The 25,470-nt window shown below is 38.1% G+C and overlaps 1 protein-coding gene across 1 annotated transcript; it reads right to left on the bottom strand.

The window, feature by feature from the left end:
* Positions 1 to 12,727: 12,727 nt before the first annotated feature.
* LOC144703561 (putative glycosyltransferase At3g07620) lies at positions 12,728 to 15,961 on the bottom strand. The gene is made up of 5 exons (XM_078575752.1): positions 15,758 to 15,961; positions 14,896 to 15,511; positions 14,677 to 14,807; positions 13,743 to 14,091; positions 12,728 to 13,466 (listed from the first exon to the last, which is right to left on the bottom strand). Exons 2-5 carry the CDS (start codon positions 15,463 to 15,465, stop codon positions 12,777 to 12,779), a joined length of 1,740 nt encoding a protein of 579 aa, XP_078431878.1. The 5' UTR covers positions 15,466 to 15,511; positions 15,758 to 15,961; the 3' UTR covers positions 12,728 to 12,776.
* Positions 15,962 to 25,470: the final 9,509 nt, after the last annotated feature.

Here is a 25,470-nt window from a genome sequence, read left to right as displayed (position 1 = left end):
TTCATCGAACACCTTATGTATTAGATGAACATTCTTCGATTTGCCTAAGGTCTATTTTTTTAATCTTATAAAAAGTTAAAAACATATTCATCCCCTCGATTCTGTCTTTCTACCGGGCATTATGTCGAACAGCTCACAAGCATTCGACAGAAACACCCCCTTCTACACCAATTTCTTCTATAAAATCTATAAACTACATAAATATCATAAAAAAATAACTTACATCTCTCTTCAGTTTTCGATCTCCTTTCGGGCATTTAGTCAAACACCTCTCACTTGTTTGACTAAATCACCCTATATACCATTAAATAGACTATAAGATATATAAATATATATAAATCACATAAAACATATAAAAGTACCTATACTAATTCAATAATAAATATTAAACCTATTCAAGGAGTATTCTATACCTCTTGGTCATTTTATATAACTACAAATACTTATTAATTTCAGTTACTACCTCTTTACTCCGTTTTAATATCTCTCTATACTTATATAAACTCTTACTTACTATATTATAGTTAGATAACTACTTAATACTCTCTCCATATATATATATTCTTAGTATATATGTATATAAATACTTCTCTAACCTTTCTTGTTCTGTCTTAGTATACATATACCCATCTATCTAACACCTCTTCTCTCTTCTATCCTCTTATTACTAATTACTCTTCTTAAGTAATGTATACTTCTTCCCTATTTATATTACTATCATATTAAATATAATATAATATCTTAATTCGTTATTAAAATCTTAATACCTATAAAATACATATACATATAATATCTGATATTCTCTCTTCTCTGCTTCTCTTATTGACCTATTATTTTCTTCTACTTACTAATTACTTATTTCTTCTTATACTCATTATTTTTTTAGTATTATTACTATGTCTTATTAATTAACAACTCGTTTATTAAAACATCCCTAAAGGCCTGCCGCTATGGAGATGACCTTAATCACACTATACATTTAAGTTTCTATATATTATCAAATTTATTTTCTTGTAGGCAAAGTAAAAATACAACGGCAACTAAAAATAACTACGCAATTTGCCTCCATCAACAACATGCACTGGACTAACCCACGGACAATCTAAAATTGAATAAATAAATCCTGCTTCCAACTATTTCAAATTTTATTTTTTAACTACCTCTTGCATGATAGGATTTAATTTTCTTTGACACTCTCTAGTAGCCTTAGCATTCTTTTTAGTAAAGATTCTATGAACACATGTAGATGCACTAATTCTATTAATATCTGAAATACACCAAGCAATAGCAGATTTATAATATATAAGCATGATTAGCAGTTTACTTTCTTGATGTGATGATAATGATGATGATATAATAACAAAAAAATCATTCTTCACTCCTAGAAACACATATTTCAAGGTAGATGGCAAGGGTTTCAAATAAATTTTTGAATCAATCGCACAAACATTATGCTCAAACGTGAAACCATCTTGCAAAGCATGAGATAAGGAACGCATAACATTACAATCAAATTCATCATTAGAATCAATAAACAAAATATCTTCTCAAGATTTTTCTGGATATTTCATTAGCCTAGACATGTTGATTTCTACCTTCTCCTTTCCCACTTTCAATTCAACAACCTCATTTTCCCAATTCGTGGTCGCCCTAACTGTGCTTAAGAAATGTCACACTAAGAGATAGGAGCACTCCTAAGATATTTAGTGACCTTCATATCAGCCAATATAAATTCTATTGGAAAATAATAATGTTCTATTTTTTCTGGTGCATCTTCCAAAAATCCATAGGGTTGGCTACTATACCCATTCACTAATTGAAGTTCTAGAAAGATTGGTTCTCAATCTCCGTAATGAAATTTATCGCATAAGGCTTTAGTCAAAATTTTAACACTTGCTACTGAATCAAGTAAATATTTGGAGAAAACAATCCCCCCTTTCTCAGTCTTGTTTAAAGGAGCTCCAGGATCCCTATGTTTTAGGAAGGTTTTGGAGAATAGATCTCAAATTTCAGATAACTGGGTACCTTTTTTGCTTTCTACTAGGTGTACACAATGTTTTCATAAATTTAGCATAAGTGGGAATATGTTGAGTCCGTCAAAGGAATCTTAATTGTAACTTTCTTGAAAATTTCTAGAAGGTGCTCATCATTGGCATTTGGTTTAGCCTTCGAAATTTTCAAAGCATGGAGAAAAGGAATAGATGACACATAGTCTTTATGATCAGGCTCTTTCCTATTATCCTCTACATCTTCATGATATTCTTCTACTTCTACCTTCTCAGGAATATCAGGAAGAATTTTACCACTTCTTAACTTAGAAATAGCATGCATGGTTTCATGATTATTTTTGGGAGAGATATGACTATCAATGGAATGTAAAATTCTAAGATTAATTTCAGACTAAGTTGGGAGTCAACCTTGTTCATGGTCGTGGGAGCCATTATAGTCCAATTTACCTTTATATTTATAGTCTGTCCTCGCTGCTTGCTCTTCTCACATCCACTCCACCTCCTTCTTGAATTCTCGCATCATCCCCAACATTTGAACTTCATTTATTCTATCTTATCTTGTTTTTACTGTACACTTTTATACAACTCATCATAAGAAGGGTTAAGGTTAGTGTTGGGCTGAAAAGAGTAATGTGGACCTCACGGATATAAGTTTCTTTTCTCTTGTTGCTGAAAAAATAAGGGGTTAGATGGATGAGATGGATTTTGCATGTTAGGTCGATTATATGTGTTATCGCTAGGATTTCATGAGTTTTGACCCATAGGTCTTTTCATTTTTGGCTTATCAATAGCTGTGACATGTTCATGTAAAGGACAATCGATATCAACATGATCAGCACCAGAGCAATAATGGCATAACAACATGTATATTTGAGATGGTTGAGGTGCCTCATGCGTGATCATCTTATCTAATCAATTAGTTAAATCAGAAATTGCTTTAACTAATGGATCAATATGTAAATCAGGCTCAACTACACTTACCTGGATCATTCCACCTTTTCTAGCATTTTGGTTTCTTCCATGTTGGTTAAGGGTGGCATATTAGGCATCATTTTCTGACACGGTTTCAAGAATCTTGATAGCTTCATTGTGCATAAACATACCTTTGCTAGCCACATCGATCATCTTCTGATCTTGATCCTGTAACCCTGCATAAAATGTTTGGACAGTCTCTCATTCTTTTATGTTGTGGTGGACATTTCAGTGTTAATTATTTTAATTTCTCCCATGCTTCTCCCAGCGACTCGTCGGGTCCTCGGCTAAATTCTTGTATGGCTCTTCTATATGCGTTAGTCTACCCAACGGAATAATTTTTTTAAAGAAAACAATTTCTATTTCCTTCCAACTATTAAATTTTACATATAATTTGTGAACCAATTATGAGCTTTACCATGAAGGCTGAATGGAAATAATCTCATTTTGTTAACCTCACCAGTAACGTTACAAAAATGAAAACTTCGACAAATCACAGTAGATTCTTCTAGATGCTTGAAGGTTCATCTTGAGACAAACAATGAAAAGTGGGAAGAGATTGTATCATATGATCATATATCTTAAAATTTGACCTTTCATCAATCAGAGTGTTGATTCGAGTAAGTGGTTCACACCCCAGAGGTGTAGAATATTCATTTAATCTCTATCTCCTATTTATTGGTCGTCTGTTCACATTCATCACATAATCCTAAACATGCTCGCTGGTATCTCTATCATTTGATGTTTCTCCCCATTTGACTTCATTTCCTAGGTTATGATTTACATTTCCCTCACCCATTTCAGTAAGATATATTGAATTTGCCAAATTCACAAATAAATTATACAAATAGAAATAAGAATGCACGGTCTTGTTGTATAAAAGAATTTTTACCCACTATTTTCTAATATAAATTAATTTAATAAAGAAAAATAAAATCACCAAATAGTAGAGTAAAATCCCTAACAGCAACTGTTCCCCGACAAGCACACCAATTGATAAACTCAAAATCAGGGAAAATTTATGTCATTAAATATGAGTTTAATCAGTAAAATTTATTAATCGATATTTTTTAACAATTTAATTAGCTAGTGACAAGTAAGGGTTGTCTCTGTAGGGAACATATGTTAGGGAAGGAGCTCTATCAATTGGGTAAAGTCATGAAGATGAGAAGCGTTACCTGTAATGCACGAGCTAGAGAATGGATGGCTTAAAGCAAGATTGAACAATAGGATGAGAAATGGATAATTAGGGTTTTATTAATTTAGGGTTTAAGGTAGACTAGAATGGACAAACAAGATAAATTCGTGATGGTTGTAGTGGTAGGGGTGTGGTAGGTGGTGGATACGAGGAATGAGGTAGTGATATTGAGATAGGATGCTGAGTGGAGTAAAGAAGTAGTAATATTCTCATAAATGGAAAAGATAGAGGTAGGTGATGAGATCGTGATGGTGCAGAAGGAGATGTGAACTTGGTGAGAGTGGATGATAATGGATGATGACTGGGTGGAGGAATGATGGTTATGAATGAAGATTATGGGTGAAGGTGGTGGATGAAAGAGACAGTTAAACTAACTAAACGTGTTGGAGTAAACTCAATGTAAGGTAAGAGTCTAACCTTAGATACCTATATTCTGCAGGGATCAAGGTATCTTCCCAGTGCAGATCAACCTCGGCACTTCTCTATTGAACCTATCCAAGCATTTAAGACACTAAGGATTATTTGATGGACTTTTAAAAAGTCACTATCTTTCAATCTGTCTATCTAGGAGGAATAGATCTTAAAGATGTTTTTAAATAGATAGGGGGTTTACTTTCTAGATCTATGCATATGAATGGATAGAGGACAAAAAGATGAAGCTGCCCTTAAAATTTCAGCTCAATCTGAGTTTTTGGTCATTAGATATCAAGCTTGGAAGTTAGATGATTCCTAGCCCTTGATTTAATTCAAATATTTCTCTCTCCTCATCCTCATCAGTGCCATCACATCAATCTTTTAGGGTTTTGTCTCATCCAAGCATTTAATGTAATCATTTAATGAGATTCTTCCTTGTCATCCACTATTGATGGCTCTTGTCGTGCTACATGTCACACTAGAGAAAAAGAGAATAAAATAATCATAGTATATTATTTAAATATGTTACAAATTAACTCCCTTGGTGGTGGCACTTATGTGTCACATCAACGTCATTCCTTTGTAACCAAATCGGAGTATGACACATGTGCACCAATATGTACATGTGGCGCCATAGGCCGCATGACACATAAGTGCCGCCATACTTTTTGACCATTCCAAGGAGAGAGATGGAGAAAAAGAAATAATATTTTAATTAGCTTTGCCTCGATCCCCATAGTGCATTTACTGCAAAACAAAAGAAGCTGTTTTTGCTAATTGGTCCACATCGACTTGTGCCTAAAAGGGTTTAAAACCATTTCATTATCCATTAAATGCCATTATGGTTTAAGCTAAATGATTGAATGACACCAATCCCTAATTGAGTTAATGATTCACTGACACCAATCATTATTTCTATCATTATTCGTCATCATTTGATGAATCAAACAGTGACACGGGGCGTCGGGAATAAAATATTCAAAATAAGTTCTAAAATTTATATTTAATAAAATGAAAACCCAAAATTACAAATAAATATATATGAGTTAAATGTCAAAAAAATTGAGAAAATATATATTTTTACTCAGAAAATTATACTCTTTTAGAATTTGATGTCAGAAAAATCCCCAAAAATACATTATATGTAGATTTTTTAGAATATCATTGTAAAAATAAATTTAATCATTTTAAGCTTGATCACATGCATATATAATTAATTTAATGCAAATAAACATATAAATATGGTCATATTGAAGTACTAAAAATGCGTCTTATCAGATGGCTTGTGGATGAGTTGGTGATGATCCAAAAATTAGGAAGACCGATATGTACAGAAGAGTGGCAAAGTTGGAGGTGGCATGCATGGTGGTGAGAACTGAAGTTGTCAACGATGATAATCTAACAACAAGGATAGAGACAAGTGCAATCTAGCAACGAGGCACATTTCCAGCAATCTCCACCTTGGCCATCACCTTCGGGGGTTTGACCAGTTAATCTAGGTTTTCTTGTTGCTTAACCATGTTTCAAGTGCTCCACCTCCATCAAGGTATTTATACTGTGCACCAAGTCCAAACAATATTTTAACTCTGTTGTGATGACCTTCATCAACTTATCAGTGACATTCTCTTTTGTGTAAATGTTCTGAAGGATAATCTGCTCAGAATTCAAAAACATACGGGTTTGTGATACCACACATCAATGTGCTTTGACCATGCAAGGTAGACCTGATTCTTTGTCAAGCAAATAACACTCTCATTATCATTTAACATATGAACTCTGCCTAGAGAAATATCAAGTTCTTTGAACAAACCCTTCAACCACAAGGCCTCCAAAATAGATTCATTTTCTGCCATGTACTCCGCCACTATTGTAGACACTGCAATAGTATATTGAGGTTTTGAATTGTAGGTTACAGGTCCACCAGTCAATTCATTACCAGTTGTGAATATTAGATTGTCAATGTCACCTACAAAACCAGCATTATCATAACCACGTAGTAATAGCAAACTCCCCTATTAGTTATATCCATCAAATATTACTTCACCACATTCTAATGCTCCTTCCCCAAAGTGCTCATAAACATGAACACCGGTCCAATTACATGAGAAATATATGGACTTGTACAGACCATAGCATATATGAGAGATCCCACATCAGTAGCATAGGGAATTGACTTCATTTCAGTAAATCTTTAATAGATTCAAGGTTCTCGATGACTAACAACCTGAAATAATTTTCTAGAAGAGTATCTGTTGTTTTAGCATTACTCATCTCAAACAGGTCAACAATCTTATGAAGATAACTTCTCCGAGTCAACCAAAGATGACCTTTCCCACGGTCTCTACAAATTTCCATTGCAAAGAAATTCTTTGAAAACTAAGATCCTTCATTTCAAATTTCCTAATCAACAATGCCTTATACCGTGCAATCTCATGTAAATTTTTTGAAGCAATGAGCATACGTCCGCATAAAGCATCAAATAAATAGGAGAATCGTCATAACATATCATCATGTAGACTGAACAATCAAACACGCATCTAGAATAGCCAATACACATCATGTATGAGTCAAACTTCTCGTACCACTGCCTCAAGGATAGCTTCATCCCATACAAGGACTTCATCAACTAATACACAAGGTTCTCTAACCCTAGTACGACGAAACCTTTGGGTGGCTGCATGTAGATCACTTTCCCCAAATCAAAATGAAGGAAGGCACTCTTCAGGTTCAATTGCTCCAACTCTACGTCCTCATGCGGAACAATAGCTAAACCATACAAATAGATGTGTATTTCACAATAGGTTAGAAGTTTTCATTAACATCAACTCTGTGTTTCTAGGCAAGGCCCTTTTGCGAGAAACCGTGTTTTGTGTGATGGTTGCTCAACATCAGAAAAAGGTGTGTTCTTCTTAAACACCCACTTGCATCTGATAGCTTGTTTCCCAACTAGAAGCCCCTCCATCTCCCATGTTAGATTCTTGTCCAAGGATGTGCGTTCCTAGGACACTGCCTACAGCCACTTTTCTTTCTCAAGACAATTAAGTGACTAATTGAAAGATGTTGGTTCTCCATGTTGTGCAAACAAAGTAACAACCATGTAAATTGAATGGTGTGGAATCTAGGCATTCTCTACTTCCACTCAAGTCCTATCTAGGCAATCATCAAGATGAGCAAACGACCTTGTATGATGTCTTGTCCATCTAACAACAATACTCTCACAATAATCTATGGCTTCGTTAGTTTATTCTCCATCGTCAATTAAATGGTATTGAATCTAGACATTCTCTACTTCCACTCAAGTTCTACCTTGGACATTATCACTGGCTGACTTTTTACCTCCTAACTCATCACCATATGATTTTCATCAAAACCCACATCCCAACTGAACACAAGTGTTTTACAGATCCATAGCCCAATTAAGATTTATAGATATTATCTGGTTGTCAAGCCAACCACACCATCATGCCTTATTTTAAATTCATTGAATGAAATGTTTCTTCATTAATATTATGTGTGATGTTTACAATGAAGTTTATGAATACATGCAATGACCTAGTGAATTATGATGATATAGTGTTTGTGATAACTAGTCTTTAAATATGTATTCTAAATGTTCTTATTTGATGGATACTGGAGATGGACATCGACTTATCCAGATATAATTTTACTATCTAATCCTAATAATATGATAGGTATGAAAAAAAATTTGGTCATCAGTGTTGAGACGATAAAGACAGACGGTGGGTGCTCTTTGGAGAAAGAGTTCACTGAATAGATTTTCATGATTCATATCACAGTTGTATAAGTGATCTATTGACATGAGCCATGAATGACATTCACTAGATGGATGACTCTGAATTGACTATGGTTTACAAGTCTCTAACCATGAAATTCTTGTATATCTTTGCTCGGACATAGTAAGAAATATAAGGAGGTGATTAAGTTGTCAAAAAAATATCTACCCTTGATATATGAGGAGATCAACTAGGGTAGGGATGACATTCAATAAATCATTCTCTAGTGATCTCTGTTACACATCAATGCTAATTAAGTGATGGAATAGGGCTTGAAAATTAGCCATACACTAAGTCATATAGGAGCCTTGCGCGAACAAATAATTATACATGTGTGATAACTGACTATCGACAATGTTCCATAAGAAAGTTAAAATAGGACTCTATATCTTTTAGAGCACGAGGTGTAGCTTGGCGTCCTAGGGGCTAGAAACTTAACATGTGGACTGGGTTAAATCAATCATTGATTAATTAATATATATGAGTAATTAATTAGGTTGGTCGATAAATGCTATTAAACCTTAAAGTTATTAACTAGAACAATATATGGTCCTAGAGGGTCACACATATAAGACTAAAAGGATGTTAGATTATATAATTTATTGAAATGAATTTTATCAAATTTTCTTTGAAAATATAAATAAGGGGGGCCCATTTTTGGTTCTCATGCCAGCCAGATTTGGTCGCTCCTTCCTTTCTTCGTTCTCTGATTTCTCCACTCATTATAGAGGTCCTCCTTGATGGTGAGAAGATTCACAAGATCTTCATGAAGAAGTGGTGTAGACAAAGAGGAGATCCAACGACCTTCTAGTCACGTGGATATCATTAGTGGCCGGGCAATTGAACAGCTTGAAGAATATCTCCCAAGAAGCAAATCAAGGTGGAAACATTTTCCCATAAGGTTTTCAACATATCATATGTTTTAGAGACAAATTCTGAATTAATTTTAAGTTTTCACTACTTGAAATTCATTTCATTCATGAAAAATCATATTCCCACAACCGAAAAATAGTCCTTTACTATGTCAATATACCTCAAAAAGATGCATTTCTTAGACTTTAGATCAAGCTTGATCTTTTATCAGCAGGGGTAAGGACACAACTTGGACATCCAAATACACACAATATTGAGTAGTGTATAGGATTTCCAGTCCATACCTCTTCAGCCACCTTTCGTTTAGGAAATGAATTAGGTGACCTATGAACCAAATATGTTGCATCTAAAATGCCTCTATCTAAAACTCCTAGACAAAATTCAACATCAAACACCTTTCTCTCTTTACAGTGGTGTGGTTCTTGTGTTTTGCAATTTCATTCTCTTGAGGGGTCTTCTTGACCATAAAGTGCAGTTGAATGCCATGTTCTATACAAAAATCATCAAATTCAGAAATATTAAATTTTGTACTATTGTCAGTTCGCAAGACATTGATCTTCCTCGTGCAACAGGTTTTCCACTCTTGCACACCAAGTCTTGAACAGCGAAAAAACCTCAAACTTGTGCTTCATGAAATAAAATCAAACTTCCCTTGAAAAATCAACAGGGTAAAAAAATACAGAGGACCTCCAAAACTCATCACATCAACTAGCCCCCCAATGTCACTCTTTTCTGCGTTGAATGTCACCTTTCACTATTTACCCATGACATTGTATTTAGAAAAATCAAATTTTCAAGCTCCCAACCTAGCTATCAGTCCTTTTCTATATAGCTTCTACATGCATGTCTCCCTGAGTGGCATGTATGCAAGTCCCACAAGAGTGTGTCATCCATCATTGACTCATGTGGTGTAGCAACTGCAACTCCACCTATATTAATGTGGCTTCAAGCTTGTAAATATTTTCTCATAGATGTGTCAAGGCACCTATCACCATGAGCACTTCTTAAGAAACTTTAACAACTTTGTTCAAAGCTTGAAAGTGCAGTCATTCACCTCCAAATAGCCAAGTGAACTCAATCTTTTTCATAGCTCCAGCACATACCACACATTTCCCAAGACTTTGATTGCTCCATCAAACATTCAGATCTTCATCGTTCCAACACTTGATGACCCTGCAAGGGGTGTCATTCCTCATAGAAATAACTCTTGAAGGGTTTTAGATAAGAGTGAGACCAATTTGCATGAGGAAATAAATGATAATAGCAACCAGAATCAAGAGTCTAGGAGTCGACTAATTTATTAACCACAACCAAAGTAGAGTAGAATTCTCCATCACTACTCTCTTCAACCCTTGCGATATTAGCAATGCTCGTCTTACTAACAATCACCTTCTCATTCTTCAGCTTCTGAAAATCTATTCTCAAATGTCCTTTCTCATGACACTTATGATATGTCATATTCTCTTACCAATTGTTCTTGAATTTGGACAGATGGTTCTTCTCTCCCGATTTTCTCTTCTCCTTCTACCTTCAATGTTCCTTCTCATTCTTCACGTAGAGTGCTTTGTCATGAGAATCTTAAAAACTTTTCTTTTGTTAATAATACTCCATCAAGGTTGTAATAACATCAAGAGGTGCTTTACTTCTAAGGAAGAGTTACGACCCAAATTATAACTTTGTTCTGGTTGGAGAACACCTCCTTTGTCTTCATCAAATATGTAATCAGCTAATTAAAACTATCAATATGAAAAAATACATCAGCACCTTTAGTCATGTGTAGCCCAAACAATCTTATCTTCAATGCCAACTTGCTCATCTTGACTCAAAGCGCTTCACCAACTTATCCCAAATTGCTATGGGATCCTTGTCACCAAGAGCATGATAAAGAGCACTATCAGACAAAAAAGAACAAATGGTGCTCACAGCTTTTTTGCTGAAACTTATGCCAATCAACTGTCGTAACATTATCAAGTTTTGGTTCATCCAAGGTTAACGTCAGATCTTACTAGAACAACAAATTGTGCAGTCGGTGCTACCACATGTTGAAGTTTAACTAACTGCCTAGCTTCTCAACATTGATATTAGATGTTGACTGACACCATATTAAATCCGAATAAAACAACCATCTTGGATACCATTTGTTGAAACAAATCTAAGGATGCTACGTTCAAATGTTGAATATATCAACATAGATTTGATCATTATAATGAAATAATGATAGTAAACCTCCTTCATTTCTTGTGTAACATCAACGTCCAAGGTTCCTGATGCTGGGCATAAGCTTATCATAAACTACAGAGTAGAGGAGCTCCATCTTGAAGTCCCAAGACAGGGGAGTGACCACCAAGGAATAATCCAGAAGGAAGAGTAGATCAAGGTCGAGAAGGATGAGAGGGAGAGAGACAAGAAGAATGAACAAGGAAATCACCTAGCAGCTGTAAAAACTAAGTTGGGTTTACAATGGGGAGATACCCCCTTTAAATAACAACATAAATGGGCTCCATATGGGCCCTTCTAACAAAAGTACTAAAAGAGGGGTACATACACCCTCTCTTTGGGGTTTGACCAGTCAAGCCCCTCCAAGATTGGGGGAAGGGGGAGGGGCTGACACGTCCCCGACAAGCTGACATAGAGGGAAGCCCACATCAAGATCATCATCTAGTTGAAGGCTTAGTGTCCTAATCAGACGGGATGTTCACAATGTTTGAATTCCCAAGTTGCCAGGGCAGTGGTAAGAGAAATTTAATGTTTTCCATTCTTGGGTAATTACATTAGTTATAGGGCCAAGGCATTAACTGCCTATAATATTTGTTGGGGACGGTGAGAGTGGGAATAAATGACTCTACATTGGCATCCATCTATTATTACTGACCCGGAGAGGAGGCTTAAGGACTCCACATTCAATGCCACATTGGCAACATTGGAGGGAATCCGTCTAATAGGTTAAAAGGAGTGGAAGCTCACACGCTATTCCGCTAGTATTCAGTATTTATTGCTACGATATCCGTTATAGAGGATACTTGGGCCTCCAGTCTTGGTGGGAATATTACCATCGGGCAGAGTTCCACGGCTGAGTTCTTCTTTCTGCACATGAAGATGAACTGAAACTTGCATAATTAGTTTCCGGCTCCCCCTAGTCATCTTGGGGGCAGCAAACAAATCAAAAACACCAACTATAATTCGTCTTGGTCAACCAAACCCGCTCAATAAAACATCTTACTCCGGTCGAAGATAAAAACATGCAAACCTTGGTCCCCCCCTGCTCGCAAACCTTACATGGGGCCGCCTTCCCACGTATCAACTCCAGGCAGCTGGGAGCTGACATTGACCCCCAGCGCATTTATTACGTTCTTGTCTCCTTGTTTACTTCGTACCTTCATCGTCAGTCGCCACATCCCACTTGCAACTTGCAAGCAAGGGAAGCGTTTCCACACGAGAATCCCATCTCCAATGGAAACACAAAAAAAAAAAAAAAAAACGCGTTTCATTTTTTGGTGCGAACTGATAATCAGAAGTTTACTCCAAACTCGACAAGCTCTCGTTAAACCTCAGCTGGAAGACGCGGTTGAACCAGATGGAGTGCAGCGTCATGTGAAAGAGATCATACTTAACCGGACGGGTATGCCAAAGGAAGTGTCTCTGCACCCTCTTCAGCCCCGTCCTTAGAGCCGCGTACTTTCTGCTTGAAATGGAGAGCAGGATTTCCTTCATCCGGTTGACGTCCTTCTCGCTCAGGATGACAGAAAACGCCTGCCATTCGAGCACCTCGAAGAAGGGCGGCACAAAGTTATCTGATATGATCACTGGCACGCATTCATTAACGATGGCCTCCACCACTCTCGGGCTGTTAACCTCGTACCCACGAGGGCACACGCAGAATTTGCTCATCTTCATGTACTGGGCGTAGTCCAGCTTCTTCGGTCCACCTCTTCTTCTTACAGGACCGAGAATGGCCATGTCGGTATCGTTCGCCCAGCGCTCGACCAGAGTAGGCCGGAGATAGCCGTGCATCTGGCCAGCGAAGAAGGCGAGAAGGGTCCTCTTCCTGGGCGGTAATCCCCCTGGCTTCTTCATCAGCTCCTGAAAACTCTTAACGTTCGTCTCCGGCAGAGACACGTCCTTGCCGACGACGAAATCTTCCGTCGTGTCGGCGTTGCAGAGTGCCCTCACCGCCGTCCCCATTGGCCGCCACGTTTCGTATGTTGACTGCCAAGGAACAATACGAGGACGATTAATGCCATCAATGTTGTTCTTAACGTCAACTTCATTGACGATAGCCGACGGGTGCCATTAAGGTTTCGCTATCGTTGAAGTTGAAGACGACATAGACAATTTGTCAGTGTCTTCTTCAAATTTTGTCGACTGAACTACTTAACAAAGAGTACGAATGGATGATATCCGTTCATTCTTTTTAGTTTCTACCGTCAGACAATGTAATCGAGACGTGCGAAAGCCTACGGGGAGAGGTGGCTGAAGGGTTACCCAGTCGTGGCAGGATACGAGGAAGTGGTCTGCGCCGTCGGTGCGGTTCCAAAAGGGGTACTTAGCGGCGATGGTGGAAACGTAGTTCTGCAGGAATAGGATGAGATTATCGTGGGAGTGTGAGTCGGGGACGTAGAGTTGCATTTGCAGGCGGTGCGAGCCGAAGGGCATGTAGAAGAGATGCGCGTCTTCTGGATTATTGACCAAGAAACGAGGGGTCCCTTGCATATGCTTCATGAACCAGCCCTCGGAGGAATAGATCCCTGTGAGCTCTGGTTCGTGAAAAATGGGCTTCTCTCCTTCCTTATAGATGTAGACTTTGAGGAGTTTCTCCATCAGTTCGTAGCTCCTGAGGCACGCCGAATCAGTGTGAGAGGTAAGCGAACTTGAGACCAAAGAAATGTGTCTAGATACAGCAGAGGCGTTGAATATTATAACTGAGTTTTAATAACAAAAATTAGATGTTATGACTTTTACTAAGTTTATCTATATTAATATAAACCTAATCTTGAGAATATGAGGCCAAATAAATGGGTTGAGAAACAGGTGATGAGTTGAATATTGAATTATAACAAAATAAATTTACAATTCATATTTGTTATAATGACTTTTACTAACTTTACCTAACTTAGTATAAACTTCACATATTAAAGAGAAAAGGTAGCCAATGCAAAGAACCTTTGAACGAGATTGTGCTCTTTCAAAACGGTTAAAATGGAGTCTGATCCTTACTTCGACTGGATGTGCAAGTTTTTAAATTAAACCACTTTAGATGATTTCTTCAGATTCCTTGCAGATACCAAGTAGCTGTCGAAATTTGGTATCCGTTTCCGGCATATCAAGACAAAGTCATGAGAAAAAAAAATGGTGGGCATTCTTGATAATGGGCTCCGATAAGTGAGTTTTCGAGTAAATGTTTACGCGATCTTCTTACCTCTTGAACATGGAGAAGTAGCGGAACACCGGCGGGTAGAGCTCCGCATCGCGCGTTATAACAGGTGCGTTCAGAATATCTTTCCTTGCGTCAAGAATCTCCTGATCTCGAGGAGACGGCCATCTGGGTACCTGTGAACTGAATGCATGAAGAGGAAGAAGAAGAAGAGATAAAAAAAAACGAGTTTAGTTCTATTCTTTCTGCGCGGCGCTGGCGTACCACTGAACAGGATTCTCGATTCCGGGACGCGAGGCGGTGCATGTCTGAGATAGACATGGCGGACTGACGTAGCCTCGCCCTCTCCTGCTGGTCCTTAGCGAGAATGCACTTCTCCATCAATTCTCTGCTTTTTGTTGAGATGTTATCCTCGTTGTCCGGCTTATCTATCTTCTTCTTTGTCTTCTTCTTCCGTCTCTTCTTCTTGTCCTCTCCAAGAGACATATCTCTCTTCGGAGCTTCGTTCTGAAGTTTATTTTCTGGTTTCTCGGGCTGTTTCGCTGTGTTATTGCTGCTTATTTTTATGGTGAGATCCCAATCTTTCTCACCCAATCCACCAAACTCGGGGGCAAGAATCTTGCCGTTGATGAGCGGAGCAGGGGCGACCGAAGAATCTATAAGCACCGTCGTGGGCCTTAGAACTGTGAATAAGGCCGTTAACCTATCTCCTTGTTCAACGTTCTGACCGTAAAAGCCAAGAGCTGCGATGGTGGTCAAGATCATAACAAAGAAAACGACTCTGGTTCTTGTGGGCCATATCTTCTGAAGCAGATCAAGGTACTTGTTTAGCATCTCAGACGGAGATCAATCTTCCGGATCAAACGGATACCTCCTTGCCCTGAAGAATCAAGAAATTGAGGGATCATACTTGAAACATATTACGAGCTGAACTAATAATTTTCGTGAAAAACATGTCTATAACCTTTCTCGTGAAAAATTATGGGGTAAAGCTGAACAGAACTAATATCCTTCTCGAAGATCAAAACCGCGTAAGGGAGGATTAAAAACCATGAGAGGAAAAGATGCAGAACTTCTACGCAACACGAATTACATATTTTTTTTAAGAAATAAATCTTCTTCAAACCTCAGCGTGCTTGGCAAGAGGAGAGGCCCGCAGGGAAAGAAGATGAAGTTCTTGTGGAGATTATCTTTGGATGGGATTGGACGTCTTTGTCACGATCGTTTTTCACTCTTCACGAGAGGTCTGCTATCATGGGAGGAAGTGCCGGCGCAGAACGTTACAAGTGTTAGTCTTTCTCTGAAACGCAAGCTGTCCCGCGAGGGCTGCTTGAAAGCGTATTTAAACAACGCTATCGCCATTACAACCTCCATTGAAGGTAAACTCGTCCTCCTCCCTCATCCGGCAGTCATTGTCCTACCCATGCGACTGCCACGTGGATGCCATTTGAGGGCGTGTGAGGAAGTTGACATTTGAGGGCGCGTGAGGGCGTGGCGTCGCCTTCATCTGCCATGTGTCAAGTTAATCGACGCATATCAATTGATGGGTCACCTACCACATCGACAGAGCAGATTGGATGTGGATATAATTGATTTTCTGTACTTATTTCATTTGATGAAGAATATAGTTGTGTATTTTAAGTAATGTACTCTATTAAAGTCGTAGGAGCTTCCTGTGAAAATTCCACGATCCTTCTTGTCTTATGTATGACTTTAATATTATACTGCAGTTCTTAAAATATCTTGTGTTTTAAACATTAGGAAAATTTACATTAGGATTTTTTAAAAATTGGCATGAAACATGGCTCGTAGACCCATTTTTTCGCTATCAGACAAAGTGTGAATATCTCAATTTATATACGGACATATTTATGCCAAGTACAGAAAAAAGACAAGTTCAGCAGTAGGTCTGCTATGTAGACAGCACTGTCATCGCCATCCTTGGGTATCATCATAGGAGCTCTGCTATGTGGACAGCAAGGTTCATTGGGGATGAGGGTGTGATGTATTTTTAGTAGTCACTCCAGGTGATGATTGGCATGTGCTTCATTCGGCTGGTTTTACTAAGTAGAGAAGAGAGAAAGAGTCAAATATCGTATCATTTAGTTGGCAAGGGTGTCTGTCGTCTGATTTCCATGGTGTAGCTGGTGGTGCATGCTGGTATGCCGCTTCTTGCATTTAGTAATGTTCCTATAGACGCTCTGCAAACATTAGTGCGGAACAAGAACCTACACTTAGCATGTCAACTAATGAGTGTGAATCAAATTTTATAAGTATTCTCTCCTCACAAAGGATCAGCCATCATGTATCGCCCGAACCCTAGCTGTTGTGTTCGTTTAAACTCCTCAAAAATATTAGTGTGGAAACAACACTAAGGATAGATAGTTGGTTCTCTTTAGTGGAAAGATTTCTCTGAATTGATTCATACGAATCCTTGAATGGCTAAATACCAAACTATCAATCTGGGTCAAACGGGCTGAAACTCTTTATGTTTGTAGCACCTCGCCGATAGAACGTAATCTACAAGCAATATTTCTAAATGGGGATTTAGGGCCATGAGGATTCATGGACAAAAAAGTTGGTGGTTACCTAAAACTATTAAAGTTGGCCTGAAATAGTTCTTATTTTGAGCAGAATCGTTATGGAATTTCCTGAAAAGAAACGGTTCTCAACCTATGAATTTGTGGAATATTTCCTATGTATAAATTATGTTCTACACTCTCTCACTAGTAGATTGATGTATAAATTATGCTCTATACTCTCACAAATAGATTGATATATAAATTATGTTGTACTCTCTCTCATTGATAGTTTGACCTATAAATTATGTAACAAATGGTGCTTTCTCTTGATGGCGCTTAATCTTTTTTTTTCTCTTCTTCTTGAATCTTGAACCGTCCTATTTGACTCTTCATCTTTACATTCAAAATCACCTTGCAAAATCAAATCTTGAAACCGGATTATCAGTTAATAAAATTATTGAGTTTATTGATTCTCTTATCCCTTGTCTCTCTTTCCAATTGATTTCTTTTAGGGTTAATAGCACGATATGTCCCAAACTTTTTCAAAAATCTGAGATATAACCCAAACTTTTTTTTGGCACGGTATATCCCAAACTCTCTAAGTGGATTTTGACATATCCCATTTATGACGTGGAATCCACCGTGGCTGCCAAGTGGATTTTCGGCAGAATCCACCTGGGGGGAATCCACCTGGCAGCCACGGTGGATTCCATGTCATAAACGGGATATGTTGAGAGAGAAATACGTTCTATTAACCCGTCGGAATCGAATCGCCCGAGAGAGAGAGAGGAGGCACAGAACCGAGACATAGACAGAGAGAAAGGGGAAAGTGGAGAGAGAGAAAGATAGTGAGAGGGGGGGGAGAGAAAGGGCATCGGATTAGTGCTGTTTGTAGTGGAATCCTTGGCGGTTTCTTCTTCACTACGGGAGTTCCGCGATCTAGGGTTCGTTATGGTCGTCAGGGGCTGCCTTTTGGATCTTGTTTATCAGAGAGGCTTGCTCGTCTGGGGCATCTGATTATGTCGTAGTGGATTCCTTTTGGCATGGACTTGGTTGGATCTAAATTTCTCTTTTTCTCTCCCCCACTCTCTTTCTCTCTGTCCCTCTTAATCTTCTTATTCTGCACCTCTATTTTGTTTTATTCTATGTCTTATTGTTTTAATTCTTTAAAATGTGATTCTATTTTCCTTATTTTACATTATAATTGAAACTTAGAGAAGGAGAGGGGAAGAGAGTCAAAGAGAGAGCGGGAGAGGAAGACGGAGACAGAGAGAGGGTGAGAGAGGAAGAACGGCAGAGAGTGAGAGTAAAAGAGAGAGACAAAGAGAGAAGGAGAGGGAAAAAGAGTCAAAGAGAGAGTGGGAGAGGAAGACGGAGACAGAGAGAGGGCGAGAGAGGAAGAACGACAAGGAGTGAGAGTGGAAGAGGGAGACAAAGAGAGAAGGAGAGGGGAAGAGAGTCAAAGAAAGAGCGAGAGGAGAAGTCGGAGACAGAGAGAGGGCGAGAGAGGAAGAATGACAAAGACTGAGAGTGGAAGAGGGAGACAAAGAGAGAAGGAGAGGGGAAGAGAGTCAAAGGGAGAGGGAGAGGGGAAGACGGAGACAGAGAGAGGGCGAGAGAGGAAGAACGACAAGGAGTGAGAGTGGAAGAGGGAGACAAAGAGAGAAGGAGAGGGGAAGAGAGACAATCATTGAGAATGGGATGTCTGTTCTATATTTTCAGCAATTTGATTGTACATGTCAATCATTGGCTGATATGCGTCATCTACTTAAATACGTGGAGGTTCTGTAGCTCCCGGGGATCTCTGTAGATTTAATCAATACATGTTCATTCTTTTACGTTGAATAAAATCCAAGAAGCCTGTAAACAAATTTTAACAAAAAATTCAAACCGTACTTGGCCGATAGCTTGTATCCTTGTTTAGGTGCATGTCTTCCGACTATGGCCAACTTGGTGGCAGAGAGAGCACTTCATCTACATGCCTTTCTTGGATAATCTTTGACCTTTAAGTTCTTTCTCACTGATGTCAATTCTTCTCTTTTGCTTGGGCCTTCCAGGTTGTTTCTTCACGAAAGGAGGGAATACATAGTTCCCTTCAACTTCGCTCCACAAGTTTTTCCATTCATTGGTGGGATACGATAACTATAAGCTAGCTGGTATACATCTTTCTTCAACCAGTAAGTGACAAAATTGATAGGGTCCTGCTTGATCCAGCAAATGCAAGTAATAGCATGGGAGCATGGAATGCCCCTTATATCCCAATATCTGCAACTACAGGCTCTAGTAAGTAAATCAATCACAAATCTGTTTTCCAAGTTTGTAACCTCAAATTGATACTGGCCTGCATGTCTAAGAGTGCATGTCCTAGACTTCAACTTGTTATCTTTGAGCAACTCCCTTATCCGAGGGCATAATTGATCAGCTCTATCAGAAAACAAGTCCCTTTTCTTACCTATCCTCTGCATGACTGCACCTCTAATATCTTCCAGTATGTCTATGATAGGTTTAGACCTAGACTGTATGATGTAATTGTTGAAGTACTCACAAAGATTGTTATCAATCACCTCACATTTTAGCCGCTCACAAATGTAAGCCTTGCAAAACTTCTTAATGCCTATATCTCCAAAGTCATGCGCGGCTTGTGGTTTCAATGTGCTCATCTGTCTCATGATCCTCTGGAAATCTTCATGAGTTGTGCACTTCACAGCTTTCCAAATAAGTTCTTCAGAATCTCAATGGAATGTCCCTTCTTCTTCTAATTTGCATAAATATGTCTAGCACAATTCCTATGCTCCACATGTGGTAACAAATATGCCACGGAATTTTTTAGTCCCTACACAATGTTAGAGAGTAGCAAGCAATTAGTGCAATAAAGTAGTTCCACATTAAGCAATATGACTTCAAACAATTAAAATATTATGAATAAGTTAGTTAAGTACCTTTTGTTGATCGCTTATAATAGTCCAACCATGACCATCAGAAATTCCTAAATCTTCCATCAGCAGTTGAATAATCCAAGTCCAAGAAGCTTGATTTTTCCCTTCAACCACTGCCCACGCAATAGGGAACATTTGATTATTCCCATCCTTGCCCACAACACTCAATAATTGGCCTTTCATTTCGGTCTTCAAAAAACATCCATCCAACCCAATGACTCTTCTACAACCTTCAAGAAAACCTCTTGCTAGTGAATCAAAGCATATATAGAGTCTCTTAAACCTAACCAAAGAATCAGGAGTGTCTCCATCAAGCACCAACTCAAAAATACCATTCCTATTGACCTTCTTTAACTTAGCAACATGAGCAGGAAGCAAGTGATAATGGTCATCCAAAGATCCTTGAAGCTTCTTGCGCACCGCAGATCTAGCTCTACAACATGTATGCTTTGAAACTACGATTTCAAACTGTTCGTTTATTTCCCGCATCATATCTACCACCTTTCAATTCATATTCATTCGAATTTTCTCTAAGAAGTGGTTTGCAATCCAATGATAATTGGCTTGTCTATTCCTCAGAGCCCTACTGTACCTATGAGTATCATTTAGTGTTTTCACAACAAAAGCCTCATTCATACCACCCCAACTATCATATATCTTCCATGGGCAATCTCCCTTGCAAACAACTTTGACTTTTTGGTCACCAGACATTAAAAACCTGATGTTCAACCCACTCCATATAGCATGGTCCTTCACAGTTGTCCTAAATTGAGAAGGCAATTCAAATTTCATACCTACTTGAAATATAATCCTCTCAATGGGGCATCTCGGATCATACCTTTTGCCCCTGTATATGTTCCTTCTATTTTCACCCTCATCATCAGTATCATTGGGAGTTAATACCTCATCATCTGAATCAGCATACTCACTATGATATCCATCAACAGATATTTGTTGTTGAACTTGTTATTTTCTATTTCTCTGGCCGTCAACAAATTCATCATTCCATTCTTCGCTTGAATATCCGTCGGGATCCCTTGTATACACATCACTTTCCTCATTTTCTTCACATAGACTATATTTAGAATCAGCATCACTATCATAATCAGAACCAAACACTCTTCTCTCGTCACCAGCCCTATTTAAGAAACAAATGGAAAATAGTAACTAATGATGCGTGTAATATATTTAAATTATCAAGGGAAGACTTACATTCTTTTACACTTTGACTTGTGAGACAATCTAATAGGAGCACGGTGGGGGAGAGCACCACTGCACGATGAAGAACCAGACCTTAAATTTGGTCCGGTTTTAGGCACTCCTTACTGTCTGAACTTTAAATTCAAACCAGTTGGTTCATGGTCCACCTCGGTCTAGTTAGGTCGGACCTTAATTTCTGAATGTGAAGATGATTTGGAATGTGAAGTTGAAAAAGAGTAAAAAAATATAAAAATGAGTAAATTTAATATTCTAAGATTGAAATACAATGTAGAAGAAGGAAAACTGAATTACATTTCAAAGAATTAGAATAAAAAGAAATAGAACAAATTAACGAATATCAAATATCCGAAGAGGGCTGTTGAGGTTTTTGTGTTTTAATGTACATTAAATTACAATAGTAATCATGACTTTATAAATTAATAGGTTCTTTGAAGTTAAAGGTTTTTAAAGGTTTTTGAATGCTTTAAAAAAAAAAACAAAAAAAATTTTGTTTTAAAATATTAAGAGCTATTAATATAATTTTTAATATAATTTGTTCAAATCTTCTGTATAATTAAAAATGCTTTTTAAATATTCTGAAAATGTTTTTAAAATGTTTTAAATAATATAAAGGGTGTTTTAGGTTTTAAAGTGTCTTTAAAGCATTGATTTATATTTTAAAAAATATTTTAAAATGTCAAAAAATAAAGAAATTAAAAGAATTTTTATTGAATGAGAAATGGTTTTTTAATCATTTTTATTTATTTATTTTGGGTTATAAAGGGCCCAATAAGGCCTAAATGGGCGGAGCCCATTAGCCTTAGTGGCGGACCCGACGGGCAGACTTAACCAGTTAAGTCCGCGGTTGGGTCCGCAATAGAAAAGTTTAAATAGAATAAAAAATAAATAAAAAATAAAAACGGGGCGGGCGGGAGTCGAACCTGCGACCTCCGGCCCCGGCAATGTGGCTCTTTACCAGTGCGCCACATGTGCACTTTAATATAGAAATAAAATTTGTATATTTAACTTACTTTGGACCCAATAAATCGAATTAGGAGATTCGATTTATTCCAAAGGTCGGGTCCAACGGTTGACTTTCCAAAATTCATTTGTTATTTCTAAAAATCATATTTTTTCCGACTTTTGGAATTCCTATATTAAACCTAACTACTTTAATTAGCACTAATTACTATAATTAATTTTTTAATTAAGGAAACTTTCTATAAAACTTTGAAGAATCATAAAAAATTAATTACAGCTCCTTTTGAGCTCGAATTTTTTTGAAATTCTCAAAAAAATATAATTTACCCCTCTAGCACTATAAATACCCCTTCAGAGCAAGGGTCGAGGTATCTGACTGGGAAAACCATCTCTCTTGAGCTCCTCTTTGAAGAAGAAAGTGCTCCCTCTTGTGAAGTTCTTCCCTTGCAATCAGTGTGCTTGTGCTTCTCTACTCTCAAGGGAAGTTTTTCATTTTCATCACTCATTCATTTACTGAATAGGGTAATAGTTTCCTCCACAATCATTGAGTTAGTGGTGATTTTTATGAGATTTTGTGAAGGATAGTGAAGGGATTGATATTATTTTTGAAAGCGATTAAGAGGAATTGATTTGTTTGATCTTGAAAGTACTTCTGAGACAGATTTTCAGAATTGATCTTGATATCACACTTTGAATCTTAGTGCATTTGATCATTCATACATCATTGAGTGCGGTGATTGACCTTTGATCAATCACGGGGAGCGGTATATCATTTCTTCCACTAATCTGAATAGGTGTTGAAGATCGAGAAGGCAGGGAGGTGACGTTGGTGGCACCAAGGACGTGACGGTGACGAGGGAAGTGGACGTACGAGGAAGAGCTCGTGACGGTCTACCCGAAGGCGATTCGGGGGTGAAGCTCGTGCACCCAAGGACGTGACGTACCATCGAAAGACTCCTCTGCAGAGGCAACTCGGTGAGTTTGGTTGGGGTGCCTTACAAAGGAGGATCCTTAGTAAGGTTATCCTGAGTCCTAATTAGGACTCGAAGGGGGGCCTTGGATTGACTCGATCACTAGCGGATCGAGGAACCAAGTAAATCTTGTGTTCGAGAGAAAGAAGGTGAGCGACAATCCAAGGAATTTTAAAAGTAATTAAGGCAAATTAAAAGTAGATAAGCTAATTCACCCCCCCTCTTAGCTTCTATCAAGGGCAATGCCAACATCAATCACAAGATATGGAGAACTAATAGCAATATTGAATATTTTCATTTCCCAAGATGAAAAGCTGTAAAAAACATTAAAAAAGTAAACTTCATAATCTAAGTTTCAATTAGAATGTAAAAGAAGAAAAACAGAATTACATTTTACAGAATTAAAACAAAGTGAGAGAGCGATTCATCATCACCATTAAAACAAAGTGAGAGAACTAAATCGGGGCCATTCACTGGTTAAACCAATCAACTTCCAGCGAAAAGCTGGGAACACATACATTCTCGTATGGGGATAAACATTATCAAATGGGAACACATAACAATACACCCTCACAGACCAGCATAAGAAGATGATTCTCCCGAGGTCCGCAAAAAGCAGCAGCCAATATGATTTCCGAGATCCTTCTTTCCTTGTACAGATTGCTGCACACTATACATTCTTATAACACTTTGTCATCAACTATTTCCAGATTTAGGGACCGTCTTTCAGATGAAATTACTGAGACTGCATTGTAGGTGCAAGAACCAAAAACAAGTCTCAGCTGAAGTTCCGGATGCTACGTCTAGTGACTTGATCTGGTATGTCAAATATTATTCTTCAACATTTACCAGGGAATTTTAGTCATTTTATTTACTCATTGGTGGTAGCCCTCCTAAATCAAATATTTGTGAGGTTTTTCTGCACTGGGTATTGTCAACATCCGTTGTAGATAAACTTCACAATTATATGAGTAGAAAATGAAAAAAAGATGACTCCACTTCATCATCTAGTTTATTATGTTTTTCTCATGTAGGTTCCAGTGCCGACACGTTGTTAAGGGATTGAGTTAAATTACTCTCTTTGATGAGATGTACTGGGGGGATTCTTGGTCACGTGGTACACATCTGTCCCTAAAGGAGAAAGAAACTTGATTTAACTTCAAGGAAAATTTTCCAGAATTTAGTATCCTTCTTAATCTTTTTCATTTACAGCGTCTAATAATTTCCTTACTGTCATCAGTCATCAGTCCTGGCCTTCATCCCGTCATCCATTCTATCATTTGGTCAGTCGAGCCGTCAGATTGAAACATAACAAAACTGCCCTCTGTGTTGGATGACTGACGGAACTGTCTCCCAGTTCCGTCCTCTTCCATCCACTAACATCACAATTTAGGACATACTGGAGTTAGGTTCGGGGATGAAATCCATCATCCATTCCATCCCTTACCATCAACTCCAGCAATTTATATCCATCCTCCGTCTGTTCTGTCATCCGTCCATTCCTGACATTTTCTTTCAGACGAAATTACTGAGACTGAATTGTAGGTGCAAGAACCAAAAACAAGTCTCAGCTGAAGTTCCGGATGCTGCGTCTTGTGACGTGATCTGGTATGTCAAATATTATTCTTCAAAATATTATTCTTCAACATTGTATGTCAAATCTCAAGTTCCAGATTTGGCTGCAAGAAGCTTGCAGCGTTGGGGACCGGTGTCAGTGGAAGCAGATCAGGAATTGACAAGGAAGGTGGTCGCGGGTGGAGTGGACTTGTCTTTCCATTGTATTCATCCTTGCGTCATATGCTGTAAGATGACAAGGATGATGATCAACCTTGTCCTCCTAGTGGCAAACAAGTGACAACGAAAAGGATGCTGATGATTCATCATCATCCTCTCGTCATCATCGCTGAGAACAGCAAACCTTAGATTAGAATGTAAAAGAAGGAAAACAGAATCACATTTTAAAGAATTAAAACAATAAGACATAGAATAAAACAAAATCGAGGTGCAGAATAAGAAGATTAAGAGGGACAGAGAGAAAGAGAGTGGGGGAGAGAAAAAGAGAAATTTAGATCCAACCAAGTCCACGCCAAAAGGAATCCACTATGACATAATCAGATGCCCCAGACGAGCAAGCCTCTCTGATAAACAAGATCCAAAAAGCAGCCCCTGACGATCATAACAAACCCTAGATCGTGGAACTCCCGCAGCGAAGAATAAACCGCCAAGGAT

The sequence above is a fragment of the Wolffia australiana genome, chromosome 5 (genome assembly GCF_029677425.1).
Source record: "Wolffia australiana isolate 7733 chromosome 5, ASM2967742v1".
In the NCBI taxonomy this organism is placed as follows: Eukaryota; Viridiplantae; Streptophyta; class Magnoliopsida; order Alismatales; family Araceae; genus Wolffia; species Wolffia australiana.
This window is presented reverse-complemented; position numbering and strand designations above follow the sequence as displayed.

What these genes read in the sequence shown, in the direction of transcription:
- LOC144703561 (XM_078575752.1), bottom strand. Translation starts at nt 15,465, where the DNA reads ATGCTAAACAAGTACCTTGATCTGCTTCAGAAGATATGGCCCACAAGA. An exon ending in ATCGAGAATCCTGTTCAGTG is followed by an intron (nt 14,808 to 14,895) that starts GTACGCCAGCGC and finishes TTCAGTTCACAG; the next exon opens with GTACCCAGATGGCCGTCTCC. An exon ending in TACTTCTCCATGTTCAAGAG is followed by an intron (nt 14,092 to 14,676) that starts GTAAGAAGATCG and finishes GGCGTGCCTCAG; the next exon opens with GAGCTACGAACTGATGGAGA.